At 43.8% G+C, this 12,957-nt stretch overlaps 1 protein-coding gene across 1 annotated transcript in view; it reads right to left on the bottom strand.

Annotated features, from left to right (window-relative positions):
- Window positions 1–11,837, bottom strand: part of UBE2N (ubiquitin conjugating enzyme E2 N) — a 30,073-nt gene extending 18,236 nt beyond the window's left edge. The window contains exon 1 of the mRNA XM_056574344.1: window positions 11,681–11,837. Coding sequence (XP_056430319.1) covers window positions 11,681–11,710 — 30 coding nt within the window. The 5' untranslated portion in view covers window positions 11,711–11,837. The remainder of the gene's footprint in view (window positions 1–11,680) is intronic.
- Window positions 11,838–12,957: the final 1,120 nt, after the last annotated feature.

Genomic DNA, 12,957 nt, shown 5'->3' with positions numbered 1-12,957 from the left:
TGTGAGATCTTTCCTTAGATTCTGTAAAGAAAACATTCCATTGCGGATTTTAACTTCCCCATTGAAGTCAACGGGGAACATCTGCAACATATCTACGGCATACACCGACATGCTGCAAATCTAAAAACTGGACTGCTGGTCAAATTCTGTGCCAATTTTATTACATAGAGGATGAGTCTGCACATCGGAGAGTAGTAGTAGTCTCTTCTATATCAAACCTAAGAAAGAATAATCACACCTCAAGGACACCACTATTAAAAATGGTGCATAATATCAGGAAGATAAAAGACTGTGCTTCAATTTCATATAATATTTATTAAAAATAAAAAAATAGACATATAATAATAAAACAAGCACTAATAACAATATCCTTCCTAGATGAATACCGCACTGTAACTTGGAAATACAATGATCATATAGCTAATAAATAATGGCATTAGCTGTTATACTTCCACATTATTAATATCCTGCATCATAGGTAATATACAGTAATAATGTGGAAGTATAACATCTAATGCCATTATTTACTAGCTATATGATCATTGTATTTCCATGTAACAGTGCGGTATTCATTTCATTTCCCTAGCACTGGGGCCCAGCGGAAGGATATTGTTATTAGTGCTTGTTTTATTATTATATGTCTATTTTATTTTTTTTTTATAAATATTATATGAAATTGAAGCACAGTCTTTTATCTTCCTATTATTATGCACCATTTGTAATGGTGGTGTCCTTTAGGTGTGATTATTTCTATTTAGATCGTTGGGTAATTAACCACATTAACCTCGGACATTTTAGCTGTGAGCTGCGCACATTTCTGGCTTCATTGTAATCCCCTTTTCTAAGTCAGTTCTCTCTAAGAGATCCACTCTGGGCTCCAAAAACCGCATCAAAACAGCATGTGCCTGGTATCCACAGTAATAGCACATTAGTAAATGGCTACTTGTTCCAACCTGTGTACTATAGCTTACTGGGTCAGGTATGGGTGGACAACAACGACTGTATATAAATTAGATCCCACAGTGACTCTGCAGCAAATACATATTAGCTTCCATGCCACAGCCCTGTGCCAGCTATAACACAGCACACAGACGTCTATAGGGCCTTACTGTAGCTGCACTTTTATTAGGAGGTAAAGGAGAGCCAATGTTTGTCGGGATCCCTTGGATCTGACATTACGAATGTATCCTCCACCAGAAGCAGTACACAAGGCCCAGTTCTGCCCAATCCATACGTCACATTACACTGAACACCTTGTTGTGGGGTTTTGCATATAGTTCCTGTCTTATGATTTTACTTATGAAAATGAAAGTCAATGGCCCATATTAGGACTGGCTTTGCTTTCTTTGTGTGTGTATGCAGTTGGCCATATAGTAACATTATATGAATCTGTCCTGTCACACAGGCTTGTAGTGCGGGTGATGCTGATCAAAACGATACTCACGGCGTCCAGATTTGCCCAGCTGTTCCGCTGCAATTTGCTTTTCTCTTTTTATGCAAATGAGGGCCTTGGGTCATGGGCAAAGCTCCGAACCGAGCTAGGGGCTAACACGGGGTTCAAGAGCAGCGGGTTATGAATATTAATGAGCCGGGTGGAGCGCCCGCCTGGCAAAGATTAAGTCAGCGTGACAATCTTTGCCAGGCGGGCGCTCCACCCGGCTCATTAATATACATAACCCGCTGCTCTTGAACCCCGTGTTAGTGTATGGCACATGTGGGGTTATGAATATTGATGAGCCGGGCGGAGCTAAGATGACGTCAGTGTGCCCATAGCTCGGTTCGGAGCTCCTTTGCATAAAAAGAAAAAGCGAATTGCGGCGGAACGGCTGGGCGAATCTGGACGCCGTATCGTTTTGAACAGCATCACCCGCACTACAAGCCTGTGTGTGGGAGATACAGCTGACAGATTTCCTTTAATCTGCAAAATGTTGTAAAGGACAAAATCTGGAAAACCTGCCTGATAACTTTGGCAACATTATCTTCACCAACTTGAGCTCTTGTGACAGCTTATTGGTTTATAAGAACTAATATAAAGGCAAAGGGTAGCGGTTACCAAAACAACCAGGTTCTCCCCTGATGTATGTAGTGCAAGGGTGTGGAAATTTAGTAAAAAAACGGAGCAAAATCTACTTGTCCCTCACGATGATCCACTTGTCAGGACCAATTTTCGCTTTTACACTCATTTTTTCCTCCTCGCCCTATAATAGCCATAACTACCTACTATAATGATACCTTTTCATTTTTCAATAACATTCTCTCACCCAAAAAAAATGTATAATTTATTTATATATATATATATATATATATATATATATATATATATATATATATATATATATATATATATATAATCAGTTAAGTGAAATAGATAATTTAGCAAATTTGGTGTTTTTTCTTTTCTACGCCATTTACCTTGTGGTTGAGATAACATGTTCTTTTGATACTTTAGGTCGCCTGATTACAGCAATACCAGATTTGTATAGTTTCCGTCATGTTTTAATAATTAAAAAAATAATTCAGAACTTTTTTGAAATTTTTTTCATTGACATTTTTGACCCCCGTAGCCTTTTTTTCTTTTTTCCGCATACCAGGCTGTAGGAGGGCTAATTTTTTGCACCATAATCTGTTATTTTGCAGCAGGTGTAGTCAGCCAGCTCACCTCCATGTCCGGCCAATGCAAGGATAGGTGTGGACGCACCCAGCAAACTGTAAACAAGAATTTCCAGCACGGCAGATTCTCTTATGAACTTCCAGCTTTATTGCAATATAAATAATCCATCACACAGGGCAGGAGAATGGTGACATGTTTCGGTCTGATTACCAGTCATGACTAAGGTCTGGTGATCAGACCGAAACATGTCACCATTCTCCTGCCCTGTGTGTTGGATTATTTATATTGCAATAAAGCTGGAAGTTCATAAGAGAATCTGCCGTGCTGGAAATTCTTGTTTATAATCAATTTTTTGTATCGGTACCATTTTGGTATTGATCTAGCTTTTTTTTTTTCTGAGATATTCTAAAAATTGCAATTCTGTGTTTTTTTTTACATTTACATAATTTACCATATGGGATACATAATGTTATATTTTGATAATTTGGACAATTACGCACGCAGCGATACTAAATATACTTTTATTATGTTTACATGTTTTTATATAGGAAAAGGAGGTGATTTAAACTTTTAACATGGAAGGGGTTAATGTGTGTCAAACGTTTTTTTAAACTTTTTTTTTTAGTTTTACACTTTATTAGACTTTTAGGAGAAATCATTAGATTCCTCATACAGATCAATATTGTTCTATTGAACTCCATTGATCTGTGTGCTCTGCAATCCATTGATAGAGCCTAGTCCAGCCAGGGGGTGGGTAGGGAGCGATCCACCCAACTAGCCCACCAGGGAGCATTCACATGTCCCTTTAGACTCCGCTGTCAGCTTCTAAAGGGTTAATATCCCGCCGCATGCTGGCTATTAGCGGCGGCCCCCGGCTGAGAACAGCTGGGGGCTGCAGAGTACGGAGCGGGCAGGAGTCTGGAGCCGGCTCCATACAGACTGCTGAGCGCCGCCGTGCTTGTCAGGTCCGGCACTGCTTGCCCGAAGCAGGGCTAAGGGCCAGAAAAATTCACCTGCCCGGCGCCCGCCACTGCATGTCCCGGGTGTCGGGTGATAGGAATTCCATATCCCTGTAGTGAAGAGAGCATGGGGCACGGCACTTCAGTAGCCCAGCCTTTAGTTGGAAACAGTCCCTAAAAGGAAAAATGATGTGAAGGTGGCAGATGTATTCTGGCCACATCATCGTCACCCTCTGACCTTCCTCACATGGGCACCACACTGCTGGCACCAGCTGCAATTGTTGCTTCTTGATCACTTCCACTAGGTAATGCAGTGAAAGCAGATTAGATGAATTGCTGGCACAGTGCTCGCAGCTCTTGGGCTATTCTTTGAAGCCAATCCAGTCTGCCTAATGTAAATAATCGGCCTGACTGGAAGCAAAACATATAAACCTGCACTTTTCACCCCGATGATTAGGCCGCGGGCTAATCCGATGTCACATGGCAGGAGTGCCACAGTAAAAAGGGAACCCATGTATTTACCCTCCCTACAGAGACTATTCCAGCATGTTCTGTACAGTCATTTCATCTCACTTCCCTACAACGTGCTTACATGGCTTCCTCATTCATTGGTATGCTAATGCTGCAAAATAGGCCCCAAGCAACGATCGTCTTGTGCACCTTAGTCTGTTATTCAAGTGACTTTTAGGCCTCATGCACAAAGTAACGCCAGGGGTATGGGCCCCACAAGGAGCCTTCTGGGCAGATTTATCAAAACTGACCCAAAGAACGGTCCTATTTTTCTATAGCAACCAATCACAGCTAAATTGCACTATTAAAATAAAAGATTAGCTGTGATGGGTTGCTATGGGCAAAGCACAAAGTTTTTATCTTCATTTTGATTGGTCTTTAATATAGACACATAAGGGAAGACCTATCTACACTCCTCGTGGTGCCTTTAAAGAATACTCTACCCCTAGACATTTTATCCCCTATCCTTTGGATAAGGGATACGATGTCTAGGGTGGAGTACCCCTTTAAAAACAACACTTGAATGGGAGAATACCTGTGAGAAAAATATCTATGGATAGTGAAAAGGACATATTTAGGATGTGCAAGAGAACAGTCCGTCCGTTGTGCTATTAAAGCAGGTGAGAAGCATGCGAACAAGGATTATTCTGGTTTACAGCTCTAAGCAAAGGCTAGCAAGTCCCAAATGTCAGCAGCAAAGTGACCAGATGACCAAAACCTCTGAAGGCTGTTATAAAGGCACATTCTTACATAGGGCTGCTCGTCCAAATGGGCAAATATCTTCACAATTATGAATATGTTCCTTACTTGTTCACGGGCACGTCGGCAAAATGTCAGGCTTCATATCAGCATTTCTAATAACCAGTTTGCAGAGAGGCCCATAAACCTGAATGGATCAAATGAAGTCCAATTGTCACACAATAGAGCACAGCATCTGGCATCGCTCCTAACAAAACTCTGGTGCCAGGTAAGCTCAACCTCTCTCTCATGCATAGAGGTGTAAGCAGTAGCAAAGGCAATATGTACACTGCTCAAAAAACATAAAGGGAACACTAAACATAAAGTCAATCACACTTCTGTGAAATCACACTGTCCACTCAGGAAGCAACACTGATTGACAATCAATTTCACATGCTGTTGTGCAAATGGAACAGACAACAGGTGGAAATTATAGGCAATTAGCAAGACACCCCCAATAAAGGAGTGGTTCTGCAGGCAGTGGTCACAGACCACTTCTCAGTTCCTATGCTTCCTGGCTGATGTTTTGGTCAATTTTGAATGCTGGCGATGCTTTCATTCTAGTGAGCAAGAGTGGCTCAGGTAGTGCAGTTCATCCAGGATGGCACATCAGTGTGAGTTGTGGCAAGGTGGTTTCCTGTGTCTGTCAGCGTAGTGTCCAGAGCACGGAGGCGCTACCAGGAAAAAGGACAGTACATCAGGAGACATGGAGGAGGCCGTAGGAGGGCAACAACCCAGCAGCAGGACCACTACCTCCGCCTTTATGCAAAGAGGAGCAGGAGGAGCACTGCCAGAGCCCTGCAAAATTACCTCCAGCAGGCCACAAATGTACATGTGTCCACTCAAACAGTCAGAAAACAGACTCCATGTGGGTGGTATGAGGGCCCGACGTTCACAGGTGGGGGTTGTGCTTACAGCCCAACACTGTGCAGGACAATTGGCATTTGCCAGAGAACACAAAGATTGGCAAAATCGCCACTGGCACCCAGTGCTCTTCACAGATGAAAGCAGGTTCACACTGGGCACATGTGACAGAGGCTGGAGACGCCGTGGAGAATGTTCTACTGCCTGCATCATCCTCCAGCATGACCGGTTTGACGATGGGTCAGTAATGGTGTGGTGTGGCATTTCTTTGGGGAAGCCAGACAGCCCTCCATGTGCTTGCCAGAGGTAGCCTAAATGCCATTAGGTACAGAGATTAGATCCTGAGACCATATGGGTTCCTCCTAATGCAAGACAATGCTAGACCTCATGTGGCTGGAGTGTGTCAGCAGTTCTTGCAAGAGGAAGGCATTGATGCTATGGACTGGCCCGCCCGTTCCCCAGACCTGAATCCGATTAAGCACATCTGGGACATCATGTCTCGCTCCATCCACCAACGCCACGTTGCACCACAGACTGTCCAGGAGTTGGCAGAGGCTTTGGTCCAGGTCTGGGAGGACAACCCTCAGGAGACCACTTGCCACCTCATCAGGAACATGCCCAGGCATTGTAGGGAGGTCATACAGGCACGTGGAGGCCACACACACTACTGAGCCTCATGTTGACTTGTTTTAAGGACATTACATGAAAGTTGGATCAGCCTGTAGTGTGGTTTTCCACTTTGATTTTGAGTGTGACTCCATATCCAGACCTCCATGGGTTGATAAATTTGATTCCAATTGATAATTTTTGTGTGATTTTGTTGTCAGCACATTCAATTATGTAAAGACGAAAGTTTTTCATACGATTAGTTCATTCATTCAGATCTAGCATGTGTTCCCTTTATTTTTTTTTGAGCAGTGTATAAAGCCACCAAGTCTTGAAAGAGTACCTGTTATGATCTTGTTAAATTTTATAATCCTTCCAGTTCACTGCCCAATCATGATAAACCCCCCCCTGCTGTTATTTTTATTATTTGTTAGTTTTCTACCTTGATATTGCTTTGTATTTTTTATTTACCAATAGCAAAAATCAGTTTTCATAAGAGTGCCCATTTAAAGTAAGAAAACTTGTCAGGACCTATATAACAGAGATTCAGTTACTAACCCCAAAGAGAATCCACTTTATTGGGGACCACCTGAGTAATATTTGATCCAACATTGTGAATATTCTTTTTGACTCTTTTTAGAGTATGTGGGGCTTTTGTGCACTTTGTGCATAATGTTGCTCACCATAGATGGCACATTAAGCATGTAATAATTTTAAATGGAGATTTTTCTTTCTAACCCTTTGTTTGTTATTTTGAGGAAGAGACTGTCACAGGCGCCAACCTAGTAAGGAGGGAGAGACTGTGGGTGGGAAAATAGTGTGCACCTATCCCATCCCACCCCTTCAGACTAGGAGTTATTTTCTCTGGTCAAGTATCAGCCCTATCTGCAGACTAATACCTCCCCCCCATATATGGTGACAGTGATCTAAGGATTATGGCCCAAAGTCCCACTACATGGGTGTCATTTTGAATACAGAGGAATTGATTTGAGATACATTTTTGTACAGTGAAGGTTACATTTTACGATAATTTATTCAATTTGAATAATCATTGCTCCGTCATAAATGCTCAACATTACTATTGTTGTGGTCATAGAGACCATACATTGAATGTCCGATATAGGGGATCAGGAATGAAGCCAAGTATAATTTTCAATTACCACTCTACACATCCCCTGGGCTTTTATCTAGTCTGTTGCTCTAGTAAAGCTAGATTCACATCTGTGATAGAATCCATTCAAATAATGGGACAAAAAAAAAAAAAGTCGCAAGTAGTAATTTTTTTTTTTTTTTTTTTTTTTTTTTTTTAGGTCCAGCAAAATGATTGACACAAGCCGGAAACCTGATAGTCACCAGCCTAATGCTGCTGAAAAAAACATTAATGGGGCAGATATAACAAAAAGTTATCTTATTTACCAACAGCAACCAATCACAGCTCCTTTAAAAAAAAAAAATGAAAGCAGCACAGTGAATGGTTGCATAAATCTGCCCCAGCCCACTGGCTACAAGATGGGTACATTTTACATCTGCATAGATTATTAAGATATTATATCTTTATAAAAATGTATACGTTCTGTCCTCTGGTTCCTTCTGTGGCTCTATCGGTTCTATGGATCAGGAAGAATCTCTCGGACCCCCCTATTAGAGATCTTTACCCCAGTATGTGTATATATCCTGACAACCTTTCGCCCTAATGATCTAGTTTCCCATAGTTTTAGCCTAACGTACGCAGCTGAACAAGGTCTCTGTAATAGTACCTATACTTATCCTGCTATGGGCCCATACCGTACCTCCATAAAGGGTTAAGACCGTGGCTCCAACATGTCACTCTCCAGCTGTTGAAAACCTACAACTTCTATCATGCCACATTGTGAGTGTTGTAGTTTTTTTTTGCAGCGGCGGGCATGCCACAGGTTGGGAAACACAATGAGAGGCCTCCCAATACACCGTTGATCAGCGAGGACAGGCTTTTACAATGCTCTCCACTGTGGCTTATAAAAGCGGATCTCTATTGGGGATGTTCTGTGACACCGATCACATGATCATCATTAAAGGTCTGTTAGCCACTCCTCTATTTGATATCCTGCACTGCTAAGCTCCTGGTTGGTCACATGATTGTGACACCTCCTGTACCTAGCAGTGCTGATAGAAGAGAATATGGCTGAAGGACCTGTGATGATCGTCATGTGATCTGAGTGAGCAGAGTGGAACAGCATTGGAATCAGCGTCATCCACACTATTAGCCTGTACCAGCATATTAAAGGGGTACTCCAGTCGAAAAAAATTTTTTAGATCATTTTTTTTAAATCAACTGGTGCCAGAAAGTTAAACAGATTTGTAAATTACTTCTATTAAAAAATATTAATCCTTCCAGTACTTACCTGCTGTATGCTCCAGAGGAAATTATTTTCTTTTTGGGATTTTTCTGTCTGACCACAGTGCTTTCTGCTGACACCTCTGTCCATGTCAGGAACTGTCCAGAGCAGGAGAGGTTTGCTATGGGGATTTTCACCTGCTCTGGACAGTTCCTGACATGGACAGAGGTGTCAGCAGAGAGCACTGTGGTCAGACAGAAAAGAAATCACAAAAAGAAAAGAATTTCCTCTGTAGTATACAGCAGTTGATAAGTACAGGAAGGATTAAGATTTTTTTTAATAGAAGTAATTTACAAATCTGTTTAACTTTCTGGCACCAGTTGATAAAAAAAAATAAAAATTTCCACCAGAGTACCCCATTAACACCTTAACGACGCCAGACGTAAATGTACACCCTGGTGAGCTGGTACTTAACGCACCAGGATGTACATGTATGTCCTATGCCTAACCGTGAGCATCGGAGCGATGCCCGGATCATGTGCGGAAGGTCCCGGGTGCTGATAGCAGCCAGGGACACGCCGGTAATGGCGGACATCCGCGATCAATTGGATGTCCGCCATTAACCTCTCAGATGGCGTGATCAATACAGATCACGGCATCTGCAGCATTGCGGACACTAAAATGGATGATCGAATCAACCGCAGCGATCCGATCATCCAGCACGGCAGACGGAGGTCCCCTCACCTGCCTCCCACGGGTCTTATGCTCTGGTGTGTGACCGATAACACTGATCAGTGCTATATCCTATGCATAACACTAAACAGTATTAGCAATCGAATGTAAAAAAAAAAAAAAAAAAGTAAAAAACTCCCTCCCCAATAAAGACATAAATTGTCCCATTTTCCTTATTTCACCCACAATAAGTGTAAAAAAAATATTTTATTTACATATTTGGTATCGCCATGTGCGTAAATATCCGAACTAATAAAATGTTAATGAAACCGCACGGTGAGCTGCTTTTTTTAATAACATTTTATTCAAAAAAAATGTCATTACGTTTTATATAAGCAAATATGGTATCAATAAAAAGTACAGATCACGGCGGCAAAAAATTAGCCCTGATACCGCCGCTTATACGGAAAATTAAAAAGTTATAGGTCTTCAAAATAGGGGGATTTTAAACGTACTAATTTGGTTGAAAAGTTTGCGATTTTTTTTTTTAAGCGCAACAGTAATAGAAAAGTATATTACTATGGGTATCATTTTAATTGTATTGACCCAAAGAATAAAGAACACGTCATTTTTACCGTAAATTGTACGGCGTCAAAACAAAACCTTCCAAACTTTGCTAAATTGCGGTTTTCTTTTTAATTTCCCCACCCGAATAGTATTTTTTGGTTGCGCCATACATTTTATGGTAAAGTGAGTGATGGCATTACAACGGACAACTGGTCGCGCAAAAAACAAGCCCTCATACTAGTCTGTGGATGAAAATAGAGTTATGATTTTTTTGAAGGCGGGGAGGAAAAAACGAAAACGTATAAATAAAAATAGTCTGAGTCCTTAAGGCCCAAATGGGCTGAGTCCTTAAGGGGTTAAAGGAGATATCCAGTACTGAAAAACTTATCCTTAGGATAGGGGATAAGTTTCAGATCCTGGGGGTCCGAACGCTGGGACCCTCGGAAAGCTCTTGTACGGGGTCCCTGACCACCACACGAAGCGGCAGCCAACCCTCAATACAGCACTCCGACTCTGCCATAGAGTTGTATTGAGGGGGCGTGTCAGCCGCAGCTTCGTGCGGTGGTCAACACGCCCCCTTCCCACGGGCTTGCCAGGCCCCGTACAGGAGATCGCAGGGGGCCCCAGCATTTGGACCCACACAATCTGAAACTTATCCCCTATCCTTAGGATAGGGGATACGTTTTTCAGGACTGGACCACCCCCTCAATGCAGGTGACAGATTCCCCTTCAGATCAGAACCCCAGCACCCATCCATCACAGCCACAAATAGAACCAGACCCTGACTGTACCTCTGTAGAGATGCTAAAGGGACACTACAGCCCTGGTCACACTTGCCATTTTCTAACTAGTATGATCCCCTTAACAGGACACGATTATATAGGGCAGTGTTTCTCAACCAATGCACCTCCAGCTGTTGCAAAACTACAACTCCCAGCATGCCCAGACAGCCGAAGGCTGTCTGGGCATGCTGGGAGTTGTAGTTTTGCAACAGCTGGAGGCACATGGGTTGGGAAACACTGATGTAGGGTAACACTGGGGGATAGATCCATGCAGTCTACTGCTCTGAAGGCTGTCTGGGCATTCTGGGAGTGGTAGTTTTGCAACAGCTGGAGGCACACTGGTTGGGAAACACTGATGTAGGGTAACACTGGGGGATAAATCCATGCAGTCTACTGCTCCGAAGACTGTCTGGGCATGCTGGGAGTTGTAGTTTTGCAACAGCTGGAGGCACATGGGTTGGGAAACACTGATGTAGGGTAACACTGGGGGATAAATCCATGCAGTCTACTGCTCTGAAGGCTGTCTGGGCATGCTGGGAGTTGTAGTTTTGCAATAGCTGGAGGCACCCTGGTTGGGAAACACTGAGGGATAGCTCCATGCAGTCTACTGCTCCCTGTTATCAGCCAGTATCTGCAGTGATGAATGGGAGACCGAAAGGAAGCTGACTATACAGTGGTGCTCTGGGTCCAGCACACACAGCCGCCCCTCCTCCGGTACCGCTGCGGCAGCAGTCAGTGTGTATAGCCGCGAAGCAGCGGGAGGGCGGGCTGCCAGGGGCGGCAGTGGGTGTGGCCCCGTACACCATTCAATGAGTGAGGAGCAGGCCACATACATCCTAACACAGGCGGCTAGTGCAGGGGGCCCCGGCAGGTTACCCCACACCGGACACAGCCCATTCATACACCAACTCGTGGGGCGACAGACACCAGGCCGCTCCACCACCCGGCGCCTGCCATATTGGCGATGCACGGAGGGTGGAGCACTCCCTGGCTTCCTCCCCGCACACGGAATACATGGCCCCAGCTAAGAGCCCGGATGGGGGCCCTCTGCGTTACCTTAACGATCCTGCGGGGTAACCCGGTCATCCTGTCTTATAGTGAATGCAGCCTCGACTCTCTCTGCGTGCCACCGGATCCTCCTGTCACGCACAAGTGAGAATTCGACGTCGGTTTCCGAAAACGTCATGACGGCGCCCTGGAGGCTCTCGGGAAATGTAGTGTCAGGCTTCGTGGGCTGCCCAGTTACTGATGACGTCATGAGGCCTGGCTTTATCATTAGAGCTTGTGCTCTTTCCCAATTGCTGCAGCATGACTAGAAGCTTATTTTCTGCCTTCTTATAGCTGCTTATTCACTTTTTACATAATAGTGAGGGTCTTGGGCCCATTTATGTATCCACCTATATATGTATCTATACAAGCACCACTAAGGCTATGTTCACACAGCACAATTCCAAGCGAAATCCAGTCAAAAACCTTTGCTTGGAAATTCCATTGCAGCACATACCTATTGTTTTCAGTGTGATTCTGCTGTATCCTGCCATGCTGGAAACATCTGCCATTGAAATTCAAATTCCGGTCTTGGCAGTAAAAAGTGACATGCCAATTCTTTAGGCGGAATCCACTCATAAATGCATTGCTGTCTATGGAGAAAGTGCATTTCCAAGCAGTCTAGCACTGGCATGTTCTGCCACAAACCGCTGTCTACGGCATGTCTGTCCGGAAAATTTCATAAACATAGCCTTATAGAGGGGCATCCATCAATATTTTAATAGTATATGTGCTATTATAGATGTGACAAGTCACCTAAGAATACACCTTCCAGCACCAAATTCACCAAAAGTCGCACGCCATTTGATGAATTTGGCGCACTGGAACATTACCTCAGAGTCATCCAATTTTTCCCACCTGTTCCGTCAGCGCGCGGCACTGGAAATAAGCTAAGCAGCCAAGGTTCAGGCAATGGAAACAGGCTGCCTCACTTGCCTGCTCGGCATCAACATCCTCCCCCTGCCGCCTGTTATCCTAAATTATCCTGAGGGCACAATTGAGGGTGGGGGCATCAGAGGACCCACACCACGTCAGTTCATCTGGGGGATGTGTTCCACCTGTCCCCAACATAACTGACGCTCATGCTACTCGTTTAGACTGCTTTCCAGGACTGAAGTGACATGGTGTGAGTTTTTTGTTTGTCACTGCCACATTTGTGTCTTTATTTGTACACAGGATTGTCAGGATGTGGTAGCCCTTCTGGGTGTTCCTCCTGGTGGTCTAGGGGAGGTCTGTGTGGCCATTAGGTTCCTCACCTCCCTGCAACCCCTGGGCATCTTGGCTTT

This window comes from Hyla sarda, chromosome 4 (genome assembly GCF_029499605.1).
Source record: "Hyla sarda isolate aHylSar1 chromosome 4, aHylSar1.hap1, whole genome shotgun sequence".
Lineage (NCBI taxonomy): Eukaryota > Metazoa > Chordata > Amphibia > Anura > Hylidae > Hyla > Hyla sarda.
This window is presented reverse-complemented; position numbering and strand designations above follow the sequence as displayed.